Source organism: Monodelphis domestica, chromosome 4 (genome assembly GCF_027887165.1).
Source record: "Monodelphis domestica isolate mMonDom1 chromosome 4, mMonDom1.pri, whole genome shotgun sequence".
In the NCBI taxonomy this organism is placed as follows: Eukaryota; Metazoa; Chordata; class Mammalia; order Didelphimorphia; family Didelphidae; genus Monodelphis; species Monodelphis domestica.
Window position 1 is genome coordinate 243,933,779 of NC_077230.1, and position 25,729 is coordinate 243,959,507.

The 25,729-nt window shown below is 33.7% G+C and overlaps 1 protein-coding gene and 1 long non-coding RNA gene across 9 annotated transcripts in view; one reads left to right on the top strand and one right to left on the bottom strand.

The window, feature by feature from the left end:
• RDX (radixin) overlaps positions 1–25,729 on the top strand; it is a 141,833-nt gene that overhangs the window by 13,866 nt on the left and 102,238 nt on the right. For 7 of the 8 annotated variants that reach the window (XM_056794430.1, XM_056794431.1, XM_007494866.3 and 4 more), the window contains one exon: positions 22,911–22,990. In XM_056794430.1, coding sequence (XP_056650408.1) covers positions 22,979–22,990 — 12 coding nt within the window. In that variant the 5' untranslated portion in view covers positions 22,911–22,978. Of the gene's footprint in view, positions 1–14,234; positions 14,270–22,910; positions 22,991–25,729 lie in introns of all 8 variants that reach the window. The other variant, XM_056794429.1, reaches the window with a different exon arrangement.
• The window catches only part of LOC107652431 (uncharacterized), an 83,716-nt gene that overhangs the window by 12,075 nt on the left and 45,912 nt on the right, over positions 1–25,729 (bottom strand). The window lies entirely within an intron of this gene.

The following is a 25,729-nucleotide window of genomic DNA, read 5'->3' on the forward strand; positions in this document are numbered from 1 at the left end:
TTAAAATTCATGCTATTGACCCAGAGGGACTATTATATAGTGGATTGAGTTGTGGGCCTGGAGTCAGAAAGGGCCTGTCTAAACCCAGTTCTTACATTTAACAGTTCTTAGATGAACTGTTTATGATAGATTTTAACAGACAAATATAAACCCGAAGTCCAACTTTGTCTCTCAGCACTTTGGTTTCTTCATCCATAGGATCGCACAGCTAGGAAGTGTCTGGGACCAGATTTGAAGCTAGAACCTCCTGTCTCCATAACCACAATTATTAATAATTTTGAAGTTCTTAATTATTCTGCAGTAACATATAGATTATAATTATGTAACTATACAAATAATGATAGCAAATTACTTTAAATTTCGCACCTTGATTTTAGGAATTTACAATTTTACAAAATCAATAACCTAAGGAATGTGATGCAACATAATCTGTCTATAATACTCTGAATTATTTTCCAATATATTCAAATTTAATTAAACACATTTTAATATAAATATTTTTATAAAGGTGTAATCAGTATGTTATTATATCTCTTACTCTGTTTTTCTTAATGTTCTTTAATGTCAGTGTTTTCAATTATTGAAATAGTTCACCTAATCACTATTTTAAAATAGCAATATAATATTCCATTGTGTTTGTTTAGCCATTCCCTCTCTTCCAACCCCCATTGTTGGACTTCAGGCTTATATCTGACTATTAAAAATCTATCATAAATAGATTTTTCAGGAATATTTTTGGGAGAGAGTTATATTCTCACAAACGGAGGATCTTAGCTACTGTTATATTATTCACCAATTTAAAGTGCCATTAGCAATATATATATATATATATATATATATATCATATATATATATAATCCCTTCAATTTAAGATTCTAATTTATTTTTTCATTTATTTTTTTAATTGTTTTATGAAATGGAATGCTGTATATTTTTAATAACCAAGCTTAGTCTCTGTGAAGAGATGAGAAAATGCACCTTCTTTTATAGAGGTGGTGGAGTACATGTGGAAAAACTGTAATTTCTTTTGGTCTCAATAGATATGTTGGTTAGTTATGTGCTTTCTCTTTGTAAAATTCATTTCTACAAGGAATGACTTATTCAGTAGAGATAGGAAGCTATAGTTAAATATGAAAACAAATTTTATGTTAAATTAAAAAATTATTGGTGATATTTTTGTTACATTTCTGCCACTTCTTAATATTTCCCCTCCCCAATGGAACCTCTTGTAGCAAAAAAAAATCAAGTGAAGCAAAACAGATCATCCCATTATCCCTGTTTATTCTGTGCCTAAATTCTATCATTTCATTGCCAGTGTTCTGAAGTCATAGCTGATCATTGAATTGATCAGAGTTCTAATGCCTTTTAATTACTATTTTCCTTCACTATGGTTGCCACTATACACATTGTTATTTTGTTCTTGCTTACTTTGTTCTGCATGAAGAAATTTTTTGTAAGGTTACCTGAATTCTTTATAATTTTGTCATTTTTTCTTATTCAGTCTATTTTACTCAAATGAAATAATTGTAAAGCACTTGGCACAGTGCCTGGCACACAATAATACTACCTAGTAATGCTACTTTTTATTTTCTTGTATTGCTTAATCCATTAACAGTTAAAGTTGTGTGTTTGGTTTATATTTCTCTCCATTTGGCTCTAATTTGTTTTTGGTATATTAGTATTTTTTCCCTTCTATATCTCTGTAAGGAAAATACTTCATGCTCTTGGGTGATTTTTGCTTAATTTACTTTAAGGATGTCTTATTTCAACATTCTCTAATACCCTCATCTTCAGGCTCTCTTCCCCCTCCACATTTATTACCTTTTTCTCTTGTTTTTAGCATTTTCCTTTATTCATTTTATCTAGTTTTCTACTTCCTTCCCCATTTTTTCTCCCAAATAAAATCCTCCTTCCCCTCTTCCTTTTCAACTTTTTAATTAATTTTTCATACATTTTCATAAAAGAATTTCTTGTCTTTGTTCTATCTTCATTATTTTTTCTTTATATCTAGTCTAGACTTTATACTTTGACTCATGGTCTTACACTTATTTATTCCTTTTCTAGTCTCCATTTCTCATAGAGTTAATGCTTTTAACATACATATTTTTTGTTCTCTCTTCTAAAGTTTCTGTGTCTTATAGCTCTTCCCCTCCCTTCCCCCTTTTGTTGTATCTTACAAAACAGTTGCAGGAACTGGTGTTCCTGCAGAAGATAAGAGAAGGTACAACTATTGCTTCACAGTAGCATGCTCCTGAGCCTCTGATTGTCCAGTTCATTACTACTTCTTTCTCTCCTTATGATCATTTCCCTTCCTTTATTTGTCTTAACATCTTTTTTAGGCCATGCTATCCTACTTATCTGGGTGTCACTTGTACCTAGGAGCTCCGATTCCTTCTGATGAAGAATGCTGTCTATAGAGAAGAATGCTCTCTATCTTTAGGAAGTAGTAGAATTTGTGGTGGGAGAGCGAATGCTGATTTTTGCCCAAAGAAGTGCAGTTCAGACTCTTTCATTTAAAGGTACAAAAGTGTTTATTCAAGGATGTTACAGATAGTATGGCCAGGGGGTAGAAATAGCCCATGGTGGTAGAATAGAGCTACCAGGATGGAATTGTACCCCCTTTGCCCTCAGGGTTTCAGGTTGCTAGATTTTATTGATGGTCTGGGGATCTCCCCCTTCTGTCCTTGAGAATTATCTGCCCTCAGATTATTTCTCCCTTGGGTGTTTCAGGGGGTGTTCCAGGAGAAGGGGCAGGAAAAGAGGGAGTATGCACAGGGCTTGGGGGATTTCTCCTAATCAAAAAAATATTCCCTTAATTGCAAAGATCCCCAATGTGCATGTATAATGTTCCCTCCTGTGTCCTGTTTGTTGGACATTCAAGGTTGTTTAGATGTTTGGATGCTCTTTCAAGTTTTTAACAAAGGGGAAGAAAGTCATAACATCCTTCAAGTTAGCTTGGGTAGTCCTCCCTCTCTTTAAGCTTGGAATATCAGGTAAACCCTTAAGAACTGGGAGGAGGGACACAAGATTGGTGATATTTGCTAACTAGTAAAAAGTACTAGATCTAAGGGCATCATTTGAAAAGCACCATTTCTCACAGCCACATCAAATAGTATCTCCAAGCACTAAATCTTTGATGATTATAACACCACTGAATGGTGTTTATCTCCCTTTATAGAATTTCTTCCTCTCCCTTATAAGAGAATCATTGGGATTCCCTCCTACCAATGAATCAAGTTCTTCCTTTCTTTTTTCTCCTTGTTTCAATTCCTCCCTTTGATCTTCATCTGTTCCTGAGGGACTGTAAATTATTTTACCTTTGCTGTTATCATTGACTTGATCAGGACATAACACAAACCATTTTTTCTTCTTTCTTTCTTTTTCTCTCTTATGGACCTCCTATTCTGCAGGTTAGTCCCACAAAAAAAAATTCATTTACTTGAAGGTGAGTTGTTACATTTTGTCCCTGCTACGTGTTCCTCCATAATAAGTTTTTCTTGATTTCCACTTTTACCTTAGTCTACTTGTGTACTTTTAATAATAATAATTAGCATTTATAAAGTGTCCCAAGGAGATCAGGGAAAAAGGAAAAGAACTTATATATTCAGAATATTTATATCAGTTCTCTTTGTGGTGGCAAAGAAGTGAAAATCGAGAACATGTCCATCAATTGGAGAATGGCTAAACAAAATATTATATAGAATTGTGAATGAATACTACTGCTCCATAAGAAATGATGAACAGATTAATTTTTTGAAAACTTGAAAAGAACTATATGAGATAATGAAGAACCAAGAGAATATTATAGCTAGCTACAGATTTAATATTTAAAGAATAACTTGTGAATGTTCACCTCCAGAGGATGAACTGAAAAATGGAAACGTGAAGTACGTAATCTATATATACATATCTTCGTGCTGGGAATAAATGCCTTCTATGGTATAGAGAGAAGAGGGAAGGATTGTGAAACTAGCAATAAGTTCTGTTAATTAAAAAAAAGTTTTTAGCTATTTTTTATAGGCTCACTGAGAGCATACTTGGAAAATCTCTAGTAGCAGGTAGGATGATGGAGATCATATATGTACCCCATCCCATTCATACATGATCTTGAATACTATTATGGATAAGAATAAAATATTACAGCACAAAAAACTCCCAAAACATTTATACAGGGCCTTCCATCTAGCAGATACTGTGCTAAGCACTTTAAAAATATCTCGGTAGAGTTTCTCATAGCAACCTAGGGAGGGAGATAACTACTATTATCTACATTTTACAGATAATGAAACTGGGGCAAGCAGAGGTCAAGTGACTTTTTTCAGGGTCATAGCTTGCAAATATGAGTTCAGATTTGAACTCAGATCTCCTTCATTTTAGTTCTAATACTATATCTAGTGAGTTATACAGAATAACCTGGTTTAATTTTCAGTTTTCTTTTTTTTTTTAATTTGAATGTCATCCAAGACATAGACCCACCTGATCTTTATGAAATTGCCCTCAAAAAATCTATGGCATAAGCACTCAAAACAAATTCTGGAACAGCATAACCCACAAAAAAATGGAGTGAAATAATTTTTCAACCTAAAGCAATTAAGAAGGCTGACATAAAAGTTGCACTGGAGTAAAAATGGGAGTACAAAACATGCCATGGCAGACCCCATTGCAGCAACAGCCGTTTGGGTAGCTGAATCAGCAACAAGGGATACAGGCACAGATGATTGGACAAGTTCTTTGAAGGAGATTACAGGGGTTCCTTTGCTGGCTCTCTCAGTGCAAGACACTTGTTGCATTGCCTATACACAGATCCAGGTTTCAGTTCTGGGTTGGCATTTCAGGGTGAGAAGGAGCACTAGCACACACCAGTGCTTGTGGCTGCAGGGGACCTGGTCACAGTTCTAAGTAGTAAAAAAAGTGTTTTTTTCAAGATGTCAAAATACATCTAATCACAGGTTAGAGCACAGGCTCTCCTTACATCATAATATCTTAGAAGAACTGAAAGCAGATAGATCCCTAGTGCCAGCTCTGAAAGCAGCTGCACAAGGAACCTGAAGCTTGGAATAGTGCTCCCTTCACCACAATTATAGAGCCCAATTTTAACAGTTTTTTTAAACTGAAAGGAAAGGAAAAGGCAGGAAAATGGGCAAACAACAAAAGAAACTCAACATAGAAAATTATTTTAGTAACAGGAAGACCAAAACACAAACCCAGAAGATGACAAAGTCAGTACTTACTCATCCAGAGTCCTTTAGAAAAAATGTGAATTTTCCCAAGTCCAAAAAGAATGGGAGATCTCAAAAATAATTTTAAAAATCAAATGAGAAGAAAGAATGGGAAAAGAAATGAGAGTGATGCCAGAAAATCATAAAGAAAGAATCAACAGCTTGGAAAAGGAGTCCCCAAGGGGAAAAAAAACTGAAGAAATTAATACCTTAGAAAATTGAACAGGTCAATTGCCAAAAGAGGTACAAAAAGCACTGAAGTGAAGAATTTCCTAAAAAGCAGAATTGGCTAAATCAGAAAAGATACACAAAAATGGACTGAAGAGAACTCTTTAAAAGACAGATTTGGCCATGTGGAAAAAGAGGTACAAAAACCCAGTGAGTGAAAGAACTATTTAAAAAGTGGAATTGGCCAAATGGTAAAGGAGGTATGAAAGCTCGCTCAAGAAAATCATGTTTTAAAAATTAGAATTAGGTAAATGGAAACTCCATAAGACATCAAACCAAGCCAAAAGAATGAAAAAAAAAAGAAGAAAATGTGAACTATCTCATTGGAAAAACAACTGACCTGGAAAATAAATCCAGGAGAAGGTAATTTAAGAATTATTGGACTACCTGAAAGCCATGATCAAAAAAAGAGCTTAGGCATCATTTTTGAAGAAATTATAAAGAAAAAATGCATCAACACAACAAGATCCTTGGCAATCCAGGAAAAAGCCAATATCTATGTCTATTGGCCTGGCTGTTGAAATTAAATAAATAAATAAAATGACCAAGCAAAGGAGAAAGAACCCAACTGTTGATAACTATTATGGGTACAGAATATATCTTGGCTCAAACTCAGAGGACAGTGAAGTAAAAACACCTTCAAAAACAGCAGAGATATACAATAAATTGCCAAAAGAGTGAAAAGAACTTATGGAAGAACCTTAAAAAAACTCAAAAACCAAATGAGAGAAGTTGAAGAAAAATTAGAAGAAAAAAATAAGAGTAATGTAAGAAAATCAAGAAAATTATAAAAGATCACCCAAATGGAGAGATCTAGAAACTTATGGAAGAAAATAATGTATTAAGAACTAGAATCGGAGAAAGTTAAGTTAATAATTTCTGAAGACAACTAGAAAAAATAAGGCAAAAGTCAAAAGGATGAAATAATTGAAGAGATTATAAAACATCTGACCTAGAAAACAGATCAAAGAGAAAATATAAGAATAGTTGGGTTCTCAGAAAATTGCAATAGAAAAAAGTTTAGACATAATCCAAGAAATTACCAAAGAAACCTGGCCAGAAATTATAGAAACAAGGTGAAATAGACATTGAAAGAATCCACTGATCACCACCTCAAAGATACCCAAAGATAAAAATGCATAGGAACATCATTGCTAAGTTCTGTAACCCCAAGGTTAAGGAAAAAATGCTATAAGCAACAACAACAAAATTAAATACAGGGTAACTACTGTCAGAATAACAGAAAACTTAATAGCCATGACATTTTAAAAAATGTAGGACCTAGAACATAACATTTTGCAGAGCAAAAAAAACTACATTTACAACCAAGAATAACAATCAGCAAAGATGAGCATAATTATAAAATAAAAAAATGGATATTTAATGAACTAAAGGACTTTCAACTATTCCTGGAGAAAAATCCAGAACTCAATAGAAAATTTGATCTACAAGAAACATACAAAGGAAATGAAACACTAATCATAAGCAACCTTAAAGGTCAAATTATTTTATTCTGGTATGGAAAAACATCATCTGTAGCCCCATGGGAATGGTGTCATTGCCTTGAATATTTTGATGGGGTATGTGTGAATGGAAGATTTGAGGTCAAGGGAATGTCATGAAATGAGCTGAAATGGTAGTGGAATATGCCAAGAGGAGGGGGAGGGTAGAATGACTATTTCATATGGAGGAAAAATGAATGGAGGAAGTGAAGGACTGGGAAGTTCTAGAATCCAGCTATCATCATTAGACCTAGGATATTGAAAGGGATGAACAGGGTAACTATATCTTGTGGGGTAAAATGGATAATGAAGCATTATCAGTCCTGGATCTGTATACACCAAATGTTAGAGCACCCAGATTTTTAAAGGAAAAACTAAATTACACATATATGTATACATATATGTATATATGAATAGATCACAAAATACTTTAATTTTTCCTTCTCAGAGCTAGATCTAACCAAAAATAAATAAGAGAAAAGTAAGGAGATGAATAGAACCTTATATAAGTTAAATAAATTAGATATCTGGAGAGCCCCCATATGCCCGCATAAAGTTAGTAGCATATCTAAACCTGAACATACACACAATCCAAAAATAGTGTTTGGTGGGATAGCAATGGTTTAGAGAGCATCAATATTCTGCATAAGTGTTACTTCAATACTCATCATTACTATAGAAATAATCCTGCATCTCTGTGGGGTTGTAGCACTGGAACAAAAGTTCCACTGGACATGACCAAGCTGAAAAGACTTGTTTTGGAAAGAGTATGGTCCTGGCAACAGATTGTCTGTGTTAGTCCTGATAATATACCATATTGGCCCGAATGTAATGTGACACTCCCCCCCCCCCATATGTACCTTTGAAAGTCACATTCACACTATATTCGAGCATTTCCAGCTTTAAAACCACATGTTATATATGGTGTGCCTCAGCATTCATAAAAAGCATTGCTGAAATTTTACAGACCTAGTTGTTATTCCGGGAGAAGTGACATTGCAATTACAAATGTTAAATGTAGTAATTAATAAGCTATTGAAAGATCATTTGAGGAAAGAATATAATGAGTGGATATTGATCAGAAGCTGTGAATTTATTCCATTGGGGAAAAATAAAGAAATCATCCATCATTTTATTAGGGAACTGGATCAAAACCACTTGGGACAAAATGTCCACCATGTCCATTGTAGAGTCCAGCACATAATAAAATTCTTGCATGGGTTTGAGTCACCTGTGGAGGGAAATTGGATGCTAGAAAGTAAAGGGTTAAGCTTATCTAGAAAGAATGAGACAGAAAAATCAGAGAAACAAGAAACACAAAGACAAGCCATAACATGGTGTCATCAGGTCAGCCTGTCAACTTCTCAGATGGTCAGAGAGAGTGTGGCTGAACAGAGCTGTCTTTATTAAGGACAGTAGCAATGGGGGCTGTGGCATGTCAATCAAACACAGTTGGCACATCAAAAGTTTTAACATGTTAAAGACAAAACTAAAAGAGTGAAGATAACCCAATAGATTGCCAGGTATCAGTTTATTTGAGGAATGCAAATATAAGTCTGACATTACAAAGCCCTTTAGAACTTGTCTATTAGCCTTCAGATCACAGATCACACAGTAAAGGCTTGATTTTCTAAGTTCCATAAAATTTAAGACCCAACCTATTTAAGGATTCCGAAATCAATCATGTGTAATATTAGAAATATATTCATAAGTCTGGCCCATGAGCACTTTGCTCATTAGAGTCAGCTTTTAAACTGAAACCATACATCTGTTGTGCTTGAATTTAAAAAATATTGTAAATCAAAGTGAAGATGGTGTTTTGTGGGAAGAAGAGGGTAACAGCAATGACTTGAATGATGTTTCCACTTCAAGAGATGAGGAAATAGAAGAGGAAGGAGAACACGATTAAATATTGGAAGGTAGCGTCTCACAAGTATCTATAAAAGTAATACATATTTAATAAAGGTGTCAGTATTAAAACGTCTTTAACTTATTTTCAGGACCTTGAAAAATCATCTAAAATAAAGTGCCTGCAATATTCACAAGTTAAGAGAAAGTTGTAATTTAAGAGGAGAAAATAAAATGGGTGTTTCCTCTTTCTGAGTTACCCTTCAAAGTACTTGGGATTGCACTGTATTTGGGGGTCATATTATATTTGAGTTAATATGGTGTTAAGTGAGAACCAGACAGGTTTACAAGTAATTAAGTATAATTAAATTAAAATACATTGCTAGAGAAGATGTGATTTAAAAAAAAAAGAAAACAAGATGGGAATATACATTAAGATTCGCAAATCTGTTTACATTCATTGACTTAGAGATCCCATTACTAAGGTTAGGCCCTAAAGGCATTATTGAGAAGGTAAAAAATGGTGTATGTATGAAAAAATTCATTAAAGCTTTGTTATAACAAAATAACTAGAAATAACATGCAGTTCATGGGAGAAATGACTATAGGTTGTGATATTTGAATGTAATGGAATGTATTGTATTATTAGAAATGACAAATATTGGAAATATAAGGAAATTAAGGGAACTATATGAAGAGAAGAAAAGAGAATACCATCAGTACATATTTTTAAAAATAGCCACGAAATCAAGAGAAAAAATATCTTAAGTAAAAAAAATACAAAGGGAACTCAAAAGCAGATATCTATATTAGCATACATATAATTTACATATTTTATTTTTTTTTAATTAAAAAAACTTTTTAACCCTTGCCTTCTGTCTTGAAATCAATACTGGGTATTGGTTCCAAGGCAGAAGAGTGGTAGGCAATGGGGGTCAAGTGACTTGCTCAGAGTCACACAGTTGGGAAGTGTCTGAGGCCAAATTTGAACCCAGGACCTCCTGTTTCTAGGCCTGGCTCTCAATCTACTGAGTTATCCAGCTGCCCCCATAATTTACATATTTTAAAATAAATTGTTTACAATATGGAGTTCATAGTTTTTGCACACAATTTTCTTTATGCATTTGTTTAAATTTTTTTTGTTGGTAGTGGTTATTAAGTATTTAGTTTTTAAAAAGGCAAAAAAAAAGACAGTTCTTTCTCTGGAGTTGGATAACATTTTTCATCATAAATCTTTAGAATTTTCTTAGATCACTGTATTGCTGTGAATAGATGTCATTCTTAATTGATCATTGTATAATATTGCTGTTACTCTGTATGCTTTTCTCCCGGTTCTTACTTCCCTTTGCATCAATTCATGTAGGTCTTTTCTGGTTTTTCTGAAAGTATACTGTAAGCTTTTAGTTTTTTTCCAAGGTTATATGATGTAAAGGAAAATGTGGTTACTTTTCTGTCCTAGGCTCTGGTCTGTGAGCTACTACAAGCACTCATTTCCACTTTGGAACTGTGACCTGGGCCCCTTTCCCCTTTGGTGTCATGCTCTATTGTATTAGTATTTGTCCTTTCCCTGTTGCCAAGACTGGAAATCTTGTGTATATCTTCAAAGTTAGGTACCATAGATAGCAACCACAAAGAAGGAACTGACCCCCAGAAATTCATAAGCTATAAAATTTAAGAAAAAAATCAATAGTAAAATACTTGGCCTCATGTTCCCATACACAAATGTCCAAGGCAACTAAGAAGACAAACTAGAAATCTTATCACTGAAGCTTGATGGAATGAAACCTCGAATGGATGGATGTACCTTATCTAGAAGAAATGTGAGAAGGAATTTATCCCACCAACTCTATTTTAGTAAATCCCTGCCCATCCTAGATGAATGATTTTATCAGTATTATCCAGCTTAATATGATTCTGGAGGGGAAGTGATTTATTCCTAGATATTTTTTTGAGAATAATCAACTAATTTTATAGCATAATATAATTAGATGTAATTAGGTATAAGTTAAAGTTGAATAGTTAGCTTATCTTAAATTTTAACTTGTGAGCATGACTTGCAAAAAAGAAATTGTCACTCTAGGCCTGAATATTTGGGCACTGTATGATAGGGATGTCATAAACTTTAGTGAAAAGCCCTGAGATGTAGTAACAATCCCTCTACCCCGTGTCCCTTCTTTTTCCTGGCCCATTCTAGGAAAGCCTAGAAAAGGGAATGGACCAAAAGACCTAGCAACCTGACTCAGCTGAGGGCCTAGAGTTCATTACTAGAGTGAAGTCATGTAGATGAGGTGAAGATGGGCTGGTTGCCATGTGCCCACCCTGGTGTTATGTAAGCAGCTTGACTTAGGAACATACCAAGAGTTTGGAATCTATTAATGATTGTCTAGGTAAATGAAGACTGGGTTGGGTCTTGAAGCTGTACTCTGGAGAAAGTAGGGGGTTTCAGAAGTAAGGAAGGTCTGGGATCCTATTTGTTGGAAGGTGCTAATCTTTCTAATAAATGGTTCTAATAAATAAAATAAATAATTGACTTCATTACAGATCAGACATATTTCAGACAGTAAAGAAATAAGATAACTAGAAGGGAAAGGAGGTAGAAAGAGTGGCATTGTATATTAGTAAATTATGAGGGGATCTAGAAAACAGTGAGGGTTAAAGATTGAAGGATGGAGAAATAAATGGATTACCTGAACAGAAAAGAAAATATATAAATTTGGGAAACAGACTTTAAAATATGGCACAGTGGCATCACATAGCTGCTAGAACTCTTCCAAAAGAAGAGCAACCAACAACTTCTTCTTCTTGACTTGCCTCAGTGATAATTTTATCCTTAAGTTTAGAAGAACCAACATGGGGAAATTCTGTTCTGGATTTGATTCTTATTAATATGGAGGAACTAGATATTGGTAATTGGGTGGATGATTAAAACCTTTAAAACATAAAGACTATCTTATGTTTCTGTCAAAGGAGGAAAGAAAATCTAGGCATAGTTTGATGTGAATCCTAGATTTTGGGAAAACCTATTTTAAAGGGCAGCTAAATGACTCAGTGGATAGAGCATTGGGCCTTGGAAAGTATGCCCCATGATATCACAAAGAGTCAGACACAGCTGACAATTGAATAACATATATATATATATGAAAAATTTTTGAGGAAAAAATAGGATCCCAAAGAGAAGAATGTTTTTGGGGAAGTTAAAGTAGGAGCTATGGGAGATACTGAAGAAAGAAACTAAAGAAAAAGGGATATAACGGGATTGGTGGGGTTTTGTCTGTAAATACCAACATAGTATGGGGAACTCATCTAACAACTTAAATTTTAAAAGAAATGCACAGAAGATAGAAGTAAGATCAGGAAATGGAAGATAACATGGTTCTAATAAAAGTAGTTTGAGATACTAACGCTCAGAATAAACTGAATCTGGTGAAGAAGCTAAAGATGACAAAGAAAAAGATTTTCCATTTTTTTAAGCTATATCATGAGAAAAAGGAGAATCATAGCAGAACTTTAGGATCTTAACTTTGGGTAGATGGGATAATAACTGACAAGACTGAAGGTAGTGTTGTTTAGTTTTTCTTTTTTCTTTTTTTCTCTGTAAAAGGAAATGGCTTTTAGACTGACAGGAGTTCATGCCCTACCTCCATATACTTCAGAAGTTTTTAGGCAGAGGCTGGACAAAAACTTGATTTTTCATGGGAATTCCATTCCAGTATTTTCCTACTCTCAAACTCTACTTTTTTGAGTAATATTTTATTACATAAGCATTCAATGATTTTTTCTTATTTCTCAATTATGACACTCCTTTAACTTCTATTTATTTGTTACAAGAAGTGATACTGTGAATAGTTTTGTGAATGTGAGTCTTTTCCTTTGATTTCTTTTTGATAATATTATTTTGAGAGTATTATTTTGATAGTATTGATAGTAGTAGTAGTATTTCTGAGATAAAGGATTTGCATTATTTTTAGTGGCAGTTCCAGATTGAATTCTAAAATTGCTTAGACAAATTCATACCACCATCTAACAGTATGCTACTGGGCCTATTGCTCACAGTCTAATATTTGTCATTTTCCTTTTCCTAGAGGAGGGAAGTTTTTCCAGCCTGATGCATGTGAGGTAGAATCTTGAGTTATTTTAATTTACATTTCTTTATTTTTTAGTGATCTGGAGCTTTTATGTGGTATTAATAATTTTCATTTCTTGCTTTGAAAAAGATCATTTTATGGTAATAATTCAGGACCAGGTCATCACCATCAGAAATTACATGAAGGATAGGCTTAAGGAGGTTGGCTATAAATGCAAATAAACATAAGTACAGATGGCAAAAATTTAGCATCTACCAAATATCTAGCATGACATGACTAGGTGGTCCGAATTATTAGATTCTTGCTATTTTTCCTGGACTGAAAGGCCAAAATGTCAATCCCTAGTCAACAAATAAAAGCTTCAAAGTAACAATGATGACAATAATAATTAATGATTCTGTTAAAAAAATCTATATCTACATATATGTCAGTAAAGAAAACTAATCATGCCCTTTGATCACTTAGCAATTGAGAAATGGCTCTAGTTCTTGTAAATTTGAGTTGGTTCCTAAAATATCTTGAAAATGAGATCTTATCCAAGGAATCTTATGTAGATTTATTCCTTTCCCCCTTCTTACTTTTAACTTTATTTGTTTTGTGTAAAAAGTTTTGAATTTTATGGTATCAGAATTTTCCATTTGATTTTGTGTTTGTGTTTTTTTTTAGCCCTTATTTGGTTGTGAACTCTTTCCTCTCCTCCATCCATCAATCTGAAAAGATAAGCTCTTTCTTTCTTCTAAACCCTTATGTCTTAGAACATATGTATTGGTTCTAAGACAGAAGAGTCATAAGGGCTAGGCAAAGTGACTTGCCCAGGGTCACACAGCTAGGAAGTGTCTGAGACCAGATTTGAATGTAGGACCTTCCTTCTCTAGGACTGGCTCTTAATCCATTGAACCACCTAGCTGTTTCTTTCTTCTCTTAATTTATATTGTCATTCTTTATGTCTCCTTTGGAGCTTATCTTGGTAAATGGTATGAGACATGTCTAAGTTTTCTTAACTACTATATTAATATAGTATATTTGTTTTCTTAATATATATATTTATATGTAGATTTCTTAACCAAAAAACAGATACTATTCAAATTGTAAAGCCACGGTTATAGAAACAATTTTTAGTATTAATAAAGAAATATTTATTGCCAGTCAGTATTTTCCTCAATCCTGAAAGAATAAATGTTTTTAAATACTTGTTTTAAATTTTAAATTTTGTTCTTTTTCAGTTCTAACCAATATAAACTTTTGAGTTGTTCTTAGTTCTTTGTCGGCAAAGATTTAGATTTTTCACTGAAAATTATTAAGTACACATTAATGAAAATAATTTTCAAGACATTCTTGTTCTTTATTGGCAGGAGGCAGCTGAGGGACAAAAATTCAATTCCTATAGGTTAGTATATTATGCCATCTACAGGCAATAAGGAAACAAGAGTATATGATTCTTAATTCTTCCATGAGCTAATTTATAATCTGTTATAATAATATCTGTACACATTGAGGACCATTGATTGTTCAGACAACTTTAGTTGTAAGGACTTTCTTCAATGGATAAAGATCTTAACTTTCTTCATAATTTAGTAAATAAATCCTGCCTGAGACACTTCAAAATTGTGTTTTGTACATAATCACAAAAAGGGTATTGGAGGCAGGATTTGAAAACAAATCTTTCCGATCCCAAGTCTAGCACTTATGTCATTATGCCACTTATCTTTTCAGAACCTCATGGTAATTCTAGTCCCTGGTCTCATCCCAAATATATTTAAATGCTTCCAGAGATTAAATTTTTTTCAATGTTATTTTTCAATGTTATTTTCTATACATGTCCCTTGCACTAATCTTTTTCTTATTTGTTTTAAAGAGAGAAGTAGAAAAGTGGCTAGAGGAAAATTGGAAATGGACAGTGGTCTTAGCTATTCTGAACCAGTAGGAGCCTAATCCTGCCAGAACACTAATTTTTTTAGTGCAAAATCTCTTTCCTCAAAACTGTAATTGGGAAATGTTTAACACAGTACATAAAATATTATATTATAACCCAGATAATAATTTGTGATTTTCTAAGTCAGTATGTGAGCTCCAGGGATACATTTTATTTGAGCTTGACATCACTTGTATAGTGGAAAAGTTTGGCCATGGAAGCAGGAAAACTTGATCTATGACCATGGGTGAAGTTTTTACTCAATCAGTATTGGAGGGATAAGGAGATGGGAAGAGAATAAGCATTTATATAGAATCTACTATGAATCAGGGCATTGTGCTATTTTAAGCACTTTTACAAATATTATTACATTTGATCCTCACTGCAACCCTGCAAGGTAGGTAGTATATTATTACCCCCATTTTAAATTAGAAGACTGAGGCAAACAGGTCAATGATTTGCCAAGAGTCACACAGCTAGTAAGTGTCTGAAGTTGGATCTGAACCCAGGTCTTGCTAATACTACTGATAAAGGAGTTGCAGATTTACCTCAGTAAAGGGAGCATTCACACTCAGAATTCCTCACACCTGTGAAGTCATAGGTTCAAACGAAAGAAAAAAAAATCCTACCAATATTTAGGAAGCAATGTTTTTTCCTTTTTTGAAAGCTCATGTCTGTCCTATGTCTGTTCATTGGATATTAAAGAGGTCGTTTCTAAAGAGATGACGAAGAGTCCTAAAAAAAAAATCAGAGGAAACAAACCAATCCTAGCTCTGACATTACCCATGCATTTGGAAAATTAGTTGACTCATCTGAACCTTAGATTCATCATTTATAAAATTAGGAGACTATTAAAATGATTTCTAAGATCTCTTCCAACTCTAAAAATTTCACATATTATATCCTAATATAGTAAAATTTTTCTGTGCTTTAAGAATATAGTATAAATAAAGTAGTTTTAAAAACTACAGATTTTTTTAAATTGAGCTGAAAATTTGTTGGATTGTAAATTTTATTTGCCCAACATCCCTTTTCTCAATTTTGTCATTGTGTTTTTATACCTGATTTTAATTTCTGAAATTTTTCCTTCAACTTATATTGTGACTTCTTAAATGTTTTAGATGCTCTGCATGGTGTTATAGTAATAGTAAATACAAAGATATATATATAGATATATATATATACACACACACACACACACACACATATATATATGTACATGATCTTTGTCCTCAAGTAGCTTACCAGTAGGAAACAATAGGATAAAAAGTTACAATAAAAAACAATTTAAAATGTATGTGAAAAAGTGGCAATAGTTTCAACTTCAGCTTTTTTGGGGGTTTTATATTTGATAGGGGTATAGTTCTCAATCATATAAACATAGCATTGACAGATATCTTTGAACCCAAAATACTTTTTTTTTTTTGCTTCCCTTAAAAGTCTGGTCAGTATACCATTTATTTGGTGTTATACAAATGCTGTTAAGTGATTTGCCTAGGGTCATAGAGGTAGAAAGTGTCTGATGCCAGATTTGAACTCAGTTCCCCCCAAATACAAGTCTGGCACTATTCCCTGCACCACCTAGCTGCCTCCAAATATGACTTTTTAAGATTTTGATTCTGTGTGGCTAGGAGCAGAATGGTAGCTTTACTAGAAATAGGAAAGTCAGGAATAGATATCAAGAAGGAAGTTAAATTCAGTTTTAGACATTTTGTGATTGAGAAACAGTAGGAAGAGCAGGTGACAGTGTCTAGCAGAGAATTGGAAATGTAGGGTAAGGACTTTTTCGAAATAGTGCAGGGATAGAGATATAAATTTGGAAGTTTAAAGTTGAAACCATTAGAGTAGATGAGATAACCAAGTTAGATAATGTGGAGAATAAGGAAAGAATTATACAGAAAGAACCTTGAGGAATTTTTACATTGGAAGAATGGAGGAAGGGAAGGAAGAAGAGAACCTGATAGAGATAAGAAAAGGAAAGAATCAGAAGAATAAGGATTGTTTAACTTCAGGAAGCCAAAAGATAGTTTTAAAGGAAAAAAAAAGATATAACACAAAGAAAAAGGAAAGAAAGAAGGTTTTTAAAGCCTTGCCCTCAAGGAGCTTAGAGTCTAGTGGTGGGTAATACTAATTTAAAAAAACCCATAAGTGCACTAGAGAGTTGCAAAAATAAAATAGATCTATTGCAAGATTCTAGGGTAATAGTTGAAGATTTCACTAAGGAGATTGCTTTTGAATTATACTTTAAAAGATGGAAAAGGAACTCAATAGATAAGTGACATATGGGTGATATAGGGTGTAAGAAACAGCTTAAACAAATCATAGGCTTTAAAGATATTTTCTGAGTGATTATTAAAAAATGTTATAGACAGAAGATAGATCACTTCTCTTTGAGTGTGATCAGGCTTCCTAGAAGAGGTAGCATTTGAATTTTTTTTTAAGTCTTACTTTCTGTCTTAGAATCAATAAGTATTGGCTTCAAGGCAGAAGAGTGGTAAGGTGTAGGCAATTGGGGTAAGTGACTTGGCCAGGGTTGCACAGCTAGGAGTGTCTGAGACCAGATTTGAACTTAGGTCTTCCTGACTATAGACCTTTCACTCTATCCACTGTGCTATCTAGCTGCCCTTTGAATTGGGTTTTAAAGAATTGGTAGGGAGAATTGTGGAAAGGTGGAAACATACTAGGACCTAGAAGAACCCTGATACACTCCTTTCCCCCAGACCCCAGTATAGCTCCAAAAATGGTACAGAAGGAACTATAATAAAGAAAAGCAAAGAGAAACATCTATAAACTCCTTCATCCAGTCAAGGACTGCACAAAAAGACTTGCTAGCTCTCAGTGAAGATAAAACCAGAGGTACTAGAGACAAAACAGAACCCACAGCAGGAGAGAGGACTAGAGCAGCCTCTGAGCCCCAAAACCCATCACAGGAGATAAAGCCAAGCCAGTGCAGGGCCCACTTCTGAATGTCCATAGCAGGTCGAACCAGATGAGCACTCAGCTTAGGTCCCATTTCTAAGTTCCCATAGAAAACAGGACCAAATCAGTACCCACTGTAGGGTCACTGCCCACAGGATCCACCCATGACCCATCATTCAAGCAGCTTGTGCCAACCTATAAGGCAGAAAGACTGACGAACCACTACAGTAGGAGATAAAGCCAGTCTAGTTAGTACTTGGGCAAGCCACATCCAAACCAGAAAAGAACTGCTGCAAGAGAAGGAAGAGAGCAGCATCTGGAATCTTCCAGGTGACCTGCTACCAGCACAATCAATATTTGACTGGAGCCACTCAGGGTCTTAGCAAGGGTTGGAGAAAACATGAGATTTGTGACTGAGCAAGGAAAGAAGATAGAGAAACAGCAAGGGCCAAAAATCTACATTAAGCCAACAGAAGACTGAGTTAAAATCCAGTTGGTTTTTAAAATTGCTGTAGAAAATGAGACTTGGTCTTATCCATTATATTTAGGACCAGACAAGATGTGCCTGTTCTAGAGTATGGAAAGGAGCAAAGTCTGACCCTAGTCCAGAAACTGAGGCTTAGAGATACAAAAAAGTAGGAAAAAAGTGCTGAACACATTGAAGATAAAGTTTAGACTGGGAAAAACCAAGAGGTAAACCCAGATGAAAAGAGTAACTCCCCAACAAATTCAAGGAAAACCTCAAAAGAAAACCAGAAGGCCTGCTAGAAAGAAATAAGATGAAATAAAAAATGTAATTTTAAAAGGGTAAAACCAATTAGGAAAGAAAAAATGAAAAAGAGTTTGGCCTAGAACATATTGGTGGAAAAATTTACCCAATAATTTAATTTTTCAAAATTGAAATAGGTTAAACAGAAACTAGTAATTCTGAGGCAGGAATTATTAAGCCAAATTTTTAAAAAATTAGGAAAAAAACAGAAGAAAATGTAATGTGCTGTTAAAAAACAGGTTAAGGAGAGATGATCAAAAGAATCACCAGACTATCAAAAAATCATGACCAAAGCAAAAAGGTTAGGTACCATTATATCAAGAAATTGAAGGAAAAAGTTCTCTTATCTACTAGACATAGAAGGGAAAATGTAAAAAAAAAATGTAATACAATCCATTTAACTTCCTTGAAGAATCCACAATGAAAAAGGTCAGGTACATCATAACCCAAATCTGTAACTTTCAAGTCTAAAAATACCCTGCAAACAGCTAAAAAGAAAAAGTTAAAATGCTAAGGATTGACAGACTCACGCAAGACTTGATATTTCCATAGTAAAGACAATGAGACTTTGGAATAAAATACTTCAGAAAGTTGATGATAAAGGAATGTAACCAAGAATAACCTCCAAGTAAATCAGGAGTGATGGTGGTGGTGGTAAATGGATCTTTGAAGAAAAAAAAAAATTTTAAACCCACAAAACTCCTAGATATTCCTGATATGGTCAGAACTGAGAAGACACCTCGAGTTGCAAATTCTGGAGTCGAGATAGTAAAGAAATTTGATCAATTAGAGGGAACTACATGATGATGAATAATATATATTCTAATAAGAAAAGAAGAAATGTGTCCTCAGACTCTGATGTCTTCATTAGAATTTATTAGGTCAGTGACTGCCTCTTCACACCGGAATGGCTAACTACTTCTGTGTCTTCTTCCTCCCTCAACTACCTGAGTTGTTGTTCTTGATAAAACAATCATGTCAGCCATGTTAAAATTCAGACAAGCTTTGGATGACTTTTCCACTTTTGTTCAAGGAGGAAGATGCCATAGGAGTAGAGGTTGGAATACCAAAGTAAGAAGGAAGCTAGTGACCCTTAAAGACATTGGGGTTCTGAGGATACATTTCTTCCATCATTATTAGACTATATGCTATTCATCATTATCTACCATATTGCAAATTATATATCATCAAAAAAGAGAGAGTTCATCAATGAAATAGATTAGGTCCACCACATATAAGAAGCAAATGAATGTAGTGGTATTTTGTTTGATTAACTGAAACAACCCAACTCCTGTGATAAGAACTCAGTATTGGACAAAAACTTCTGGAGAAACTGGAAAGCACTTTGGAAGGTTAAATATAGACCAACACCCCACACCTAAGCTCCAAATAAATATGTAATTCAGACATAAAATATAACAACATAAATGAATTTAAAAGTAGAGAAGAAAGTAAGTTTCAGAACTAAGAACAGGTGAAGAGTGATCAAAAAAAGAGATTAAGAGGATCAAAGAAGATATAGTAGATATTTTTACTTACATGAAAATGTAACCATTCCATATAAACAAAACCACTGCAGTTAAAATTAGAAGGGATCCTATTAGTTATGGAGAAAATATCTTTACAGTAAGTTTTTCTGATAACAGGCTTGTTTCTCAGATGTATGAAGAAGAACCATTTCCCAGTAGATAAAGGGTCAAAGAGTGAAAACAGTTTTCAAAGAAAAAAATCCAAGATGTCAATAAGGATATGAGAAAATGCCAAAAATCATTCCTAAATAATGATATGCAAGAGAAAATGTTTCTAAGGTTCTACCACATACCTATCACATTGACAAAGATGTCCCTCCCCCAAAGAAAAAGAAAAGGACTGTTTTTGGAGAGACTGCTGGAAAATAGGACACATTACTACATTGTTGGTTAATTTGAGAATTGTTCAGCCTCTGGATAGAAATTTGGAATTGTGCCTTCAAAGTCATTAAACTGTGTATGCCCTTTAACTAAAGATAGTGCTACCATGTTTATATTTTGAAGAAATAAAAAACGAGAAGGATCCACATGTAGAAAAATATTCAGAAATCCTCTAATGATAACTGGAAATGTGGTGATAATTTGAAAGAGAGACCCTAACAAATGTTGAACATCTAAACAAAATATAGGATATAGATATAGTGAAAATCTATTTTCCTGGGAGAAATGATAGAATGGATTGTTTCACCAATATAAAGGCAAACAACTTTGAAATACTTAAGAACAGTGGTCTACTACCTCCTGACAAGTGATAGTCTTGATTTGCAGTGTAAGACGCATCTTAAGATAAAGCCAGTGTGGGAATTTGTTTTGCATGGTTATGTTTATTTGTTACAAAGAAGATTTTGCTTTTCATTTTCCTCAATTTGGGAGTCAGGGGAGATTGAGGAGGCAGGGAAAATGAAAAGATAGAATTGAGGATCATGGAAACTTACTTTTAAAATATAAAGAAGAAAACTAAATACTATCCAGAAAGAATCAGACACGCAGGATAGCTTTGAAATAGCACGTAAAAAGCAAGATTTATATAAGATCTTTAGTTTCATGTATAACTATCTCTTTCTGATATCTATATATGAAAGTGTTGGCTTTAGTTTATTTAAATTCAGAATTTTTTAAATGGGAAAATCAAAATTATACAATGGGTGGAAGATGGAAATATTTAAATGAAGAAAGGTGAAATAGAATATGAGAAGAACGTAATAGTTAAAGTTAAATGACAAAGAGAGGGTGTATATATCTGCTTGCTTGCTTGTTTATTCTTGGTCAAACTTATTACGATAAACAAAATGATTGACGCAGGAATTAGGTGTTTATTGCATATATTTTGGGCACAGAATATTATAAATATAAAGGAACTTAAAATGTTGTGCTGCTATTTAATAAAAGTAAGTGTTTAGTTTGCAACCTTTCTTGATTTGTGTATATCTTGTAGGAAAATCTGGTTTTAAAAACCTAGATATTAAAAACTGATTTAATGAATTGCAAGTTCCTTTAAGTCATTGAGTCAATAAGCAATTGCTATGTGCTTGACACTGTACTAAGCTTTGGGGTTACAAAGAAAGGCTAAAACTAAGTGACAAAATCAGGTAAAAGCCCATCATGGTAATAATGTACATCTATGGGAAGGCTGTGGTTGGTGGATCATTTGAGTTGGAAGTATTGAGCTGCAGTTAGGTGTCTGCATTTTCCAGCACTGATGTGGTAAGTTCCAGGGTGAGTGGAGAGGAAGAGAAGGGGCTCTAATGAGTGGCAACCCTAGTTTGGAAGTGATGCAGATCAAGGAAGCTAGACAGCACAGTGAGTGGTGAGCCTGGAGTCAGGAAATCCCAAGTTCAAATTTAGCCTGGAAAACTCACTTAACTGCTGTCTGCTTCAGTTTCCTCATCTGTAAAATTAGGACAATTATAGCTCCTACCTCACAGTGTTAATTCAGAAATCCACATTCTCTTTCCCTTTCTTTGATGCTTTATCTGTCTTTCAACCTTTTTTGGGGGGGGTGGCAAAGTATACTTCTTTAAAAAAAATAAAATGATATATTTTTTTTAACAAGTCAAAATCTGCTTCACTCCAGTGTCACACCACTCCCAATTGAGAATGAAAAAAACAAAACAAAACAGAACCCATGTTATAGATATGTATTATGGGAAGATTCCTTTTGGGCCTGTGATATACTAAATGACGACTGAGGTTCCTGCCTATTCTCAAATTGTGTGATAATAACAAATTAATGATTTACTTTTGCTCTTTTGTATTTTTCAATGCACATCTTTATTGAAGAATATCATGAAAAAACTTTCCCTGAATAACACTGCATATTATTATTTTTTACATTGAAACAATGATGCAAAAAATATGTTAAAATAAAATGTGCTTTATCCTTGGTAAGGTGATCAAAAGATAGCTTCAATTTTCTATGTCTCTCTTCCTTGTTAGGGAACCAGGTATGTACCTGACCTGTCTTTCTTAAGGATCTGTGGATATTTGTTAATTCTTCACTGATACTAAAATAGGAATTGTAACTTGTTAATAGTATTTTTATATCAATCATATAAATCAAACATATAAATAGAGAATGAGAGGCATTTTATAGTTAGTTAATATCAGCAGAATTCTTAAAGGGTTGAGCAAACTAATCTTCTAATTACCAGTAATAGGAAGGCAGTGTGACACCAAGAAAATATAATGTTATAGAAAAGTAGCTTGGACTAAGAAAACACAGATTCTGTAGCAATTTCTATTGAGAGTTTCATTGATGTCTAATACTAGCCCTAGAATTTGTTGACTTTTAGAAATATATAATTATAGATTTTTGTTATGATATAGAAATTATTTACAATAAGCACAAGAATCTCATTTATGAAGTTACTACTAATATATTTCTATTTTAACTTAACAGACAAGATCAGTTGAACTTGGAAAACTACCAAAGACAGAAGATAAAAAGAGAAGGAAACAGAAGGAAAAATGCCGAAACCAGTAAGTTATCAGTTTATTTCTTTTGACTTTAATCTACTCTGGTCCACTCTAATCCACTCCAGTGGAAGTAAATATTCTATTGCCAGCTTTGTTCAAAATCAAATCAGACATCTGGAACTAGAGAAATTTGAATATAGTTCGACTTCAGATTGGAATATAATTGGGATACCTTAGAAAGAAACCTATTGTGAGTCATAAATTTAATTGAGTATTTAGATTATTTCATTTTTAAAGAATAAAAAAATACATAAAACTTAATATATTATCTCACTAAGGCTTTGTTCCCCCAAAAAACATTATTTATAAAAAACTTATAAATAGAAATTGTTATGGAAAGAACATTGAATTAAGACCTTGGTTTGATTCTCAGTTTTGCTACATGTGGGAAAAAGTCATTTATCCTCTTTAATTCTAAATGGTCTTTAAGATCTCACCCTAGCTCAATAATGTAATTATGATTATAATAATAACTAGCATTTGTATAGTGCTTTATAGTTTGCAAAGCATTTTCATTTTATCCTTACAACAACCCTGGCAAATAGGTGCTATTTGTTATCCCTGCTTTACTGATGAGAGACCTGAGGCAGATCGAAGTTAAGTGACTTGCCCAGTGTCACATAATTAGTAAGTGTCTAAGGCCAGATTTGAACCTAGGTCTTCTTGAGACCCAGCATTATATCAAATGTACCACCTATGAGATTTTTATGTGAAACTATATTATATTAATTCAATTCAATAGTCAAACAGCAAATATTTTAAAAGTGCCTTTTTATATGCAAAGCAGTGTTTTAGGCTGTGTTGACAAAAAGACAAAAATGAAAGATAGTTCCTATCTTCAAGGAGCTTACATTCTGCAATTGGTTCCCCCAACAGTTTAATCATAGAGCTTAACCTAGACTGATGGCAACAACTTAATGATATGGTTAGTGCAGAAATCCAAGTTATCTTTCCTTTTCTATGATGCTTTATCTGCCCTTTGTATTACATAATTGATTTAAGGATTATGGTGACTGAGAGATCGGATTTGCCACCCTCCTCCCTTCTCTAACCTTACTACCACCACTACCACCCCACTACCCCACCACCCCTGTCAGTTGGTTCCTTCAGTTGGTGATACGGAAAGACAACTCTGAGTGTTTCCTGATAAATCTAATAGATAAATCTCTCATTAGTTTAAACAAGGGGTTTTATTTAGGAAAAGGGGAAGGACAGAGAAGTTTGGGAGAGAGGTGTTAGGGTTTCCCTAATCTTAAAATACTCCTAAATTGAAGAATAATAGAATAGAGTCTTGAATTGAGGGATATGGCTAACAGGTTGAGGATTTTAGTCACTTTTGTCCAATAGGGAGAAATCGGTAAGAGAAGGATCTTCTCAGTCCTCACTCCTTCCTGACTCAAGAGCAAGAGACCACTTCTCACAGTTTGGCTGTTCCTTTCACCAGTCTCCCTCCCATTTACCATTCCATTCCAGAATGCTTCTTAAATTGACAGCTTTTGCAAATCTTAGTCCTTTAGCTCTGTTGTAGGTTTTCTCCAACTTTCTCATTCACTCCTTAAACCTTTTTTTGTGCAAAGTTTATTTCTTTTTAAAAATGAATTTTTTTAATTTTTAAAATTAAATAGAATGTAAAATTAAAATTTATATTAAAACGAAATAATATTTTTAAACAAAAGAAATCTGCCTCACTTCAATATTGTCTTCCACTCCCAATTGAGAATGAAAAAAAAAATAGAACCCATGTTACAGATGCATAATATAAGACATATCCATACAAGCCATGTCCAAAAAAATACATCTATTTCTTCCTTCTCTGTTCCCCACTTCTGTAGGAAATGGGTAACATATTTCATTATTAGTTGTCTAGAATCATAGTTGATCATTACACTTATCAGAGTTCCCAATTCTTTCAAAGTTTTCTGTCTTTACTGTATTTTTGTCATTGTATAAATTGTTTTTTGGTTCTGTTCACTCTGAAACTGTCCCCTTAATAATTTCTTAGAATACAATTTCATCACATTTATGTACCATAATTTGTTCAGCCATTCCCTAATTGTGGGCACTTGCTCAGATTTACATCCTCTGCCATCTCAAAAAGATTATAAATATTTTTGTACATTCTGCCTTCCCTCTACTACCCCTTTCTCCCTTCTCTTTCCTTCCTATTTCCTGGTTGAATGAAATGTATTTATGTACCCAACTTGTGTGTGCATGTTTTTCTTTCCTTTGATCAGTTCAGATGACAGTGAAGTTTGTGTTAGTCTCTCCTACCCAACTCCTCTTTCTTGTTTGTATAGATGTCTATTTGTACCCCGAATGTGACATACTTTTCTATACCTTTCCTTCCCCTCCTAGTATTTTACTCTTCCTATATTCATTCTTCTTTTAAGATCTTCAAGTCATAACAGAACCAATCCTAGACCTTGTCTAATTAAACCTTCCTCCATAATCCTTGATGATAATAGGGTTCTGAAGGGACATATATCATCTCCCCATTTTAGAATGTAAGTAGTTTATCCTTGTTTAGCCACCTTATTGTTAGTCATATTTAACTTTTTTCATATTTCTCTTAATTTCTCCTCTCTGAACTTCAAAATTTGTACACACCTTTGATTTTTTCATTACAAATGTTTGCTAAATTTTTATTTCTCTATTTTATTAAATATCTATTTTTCCCTAGTAGGATTATACTTAGTTTTGCAGTAAATTATTCTTGACTATATATAGCTTTACCTCTTTGAT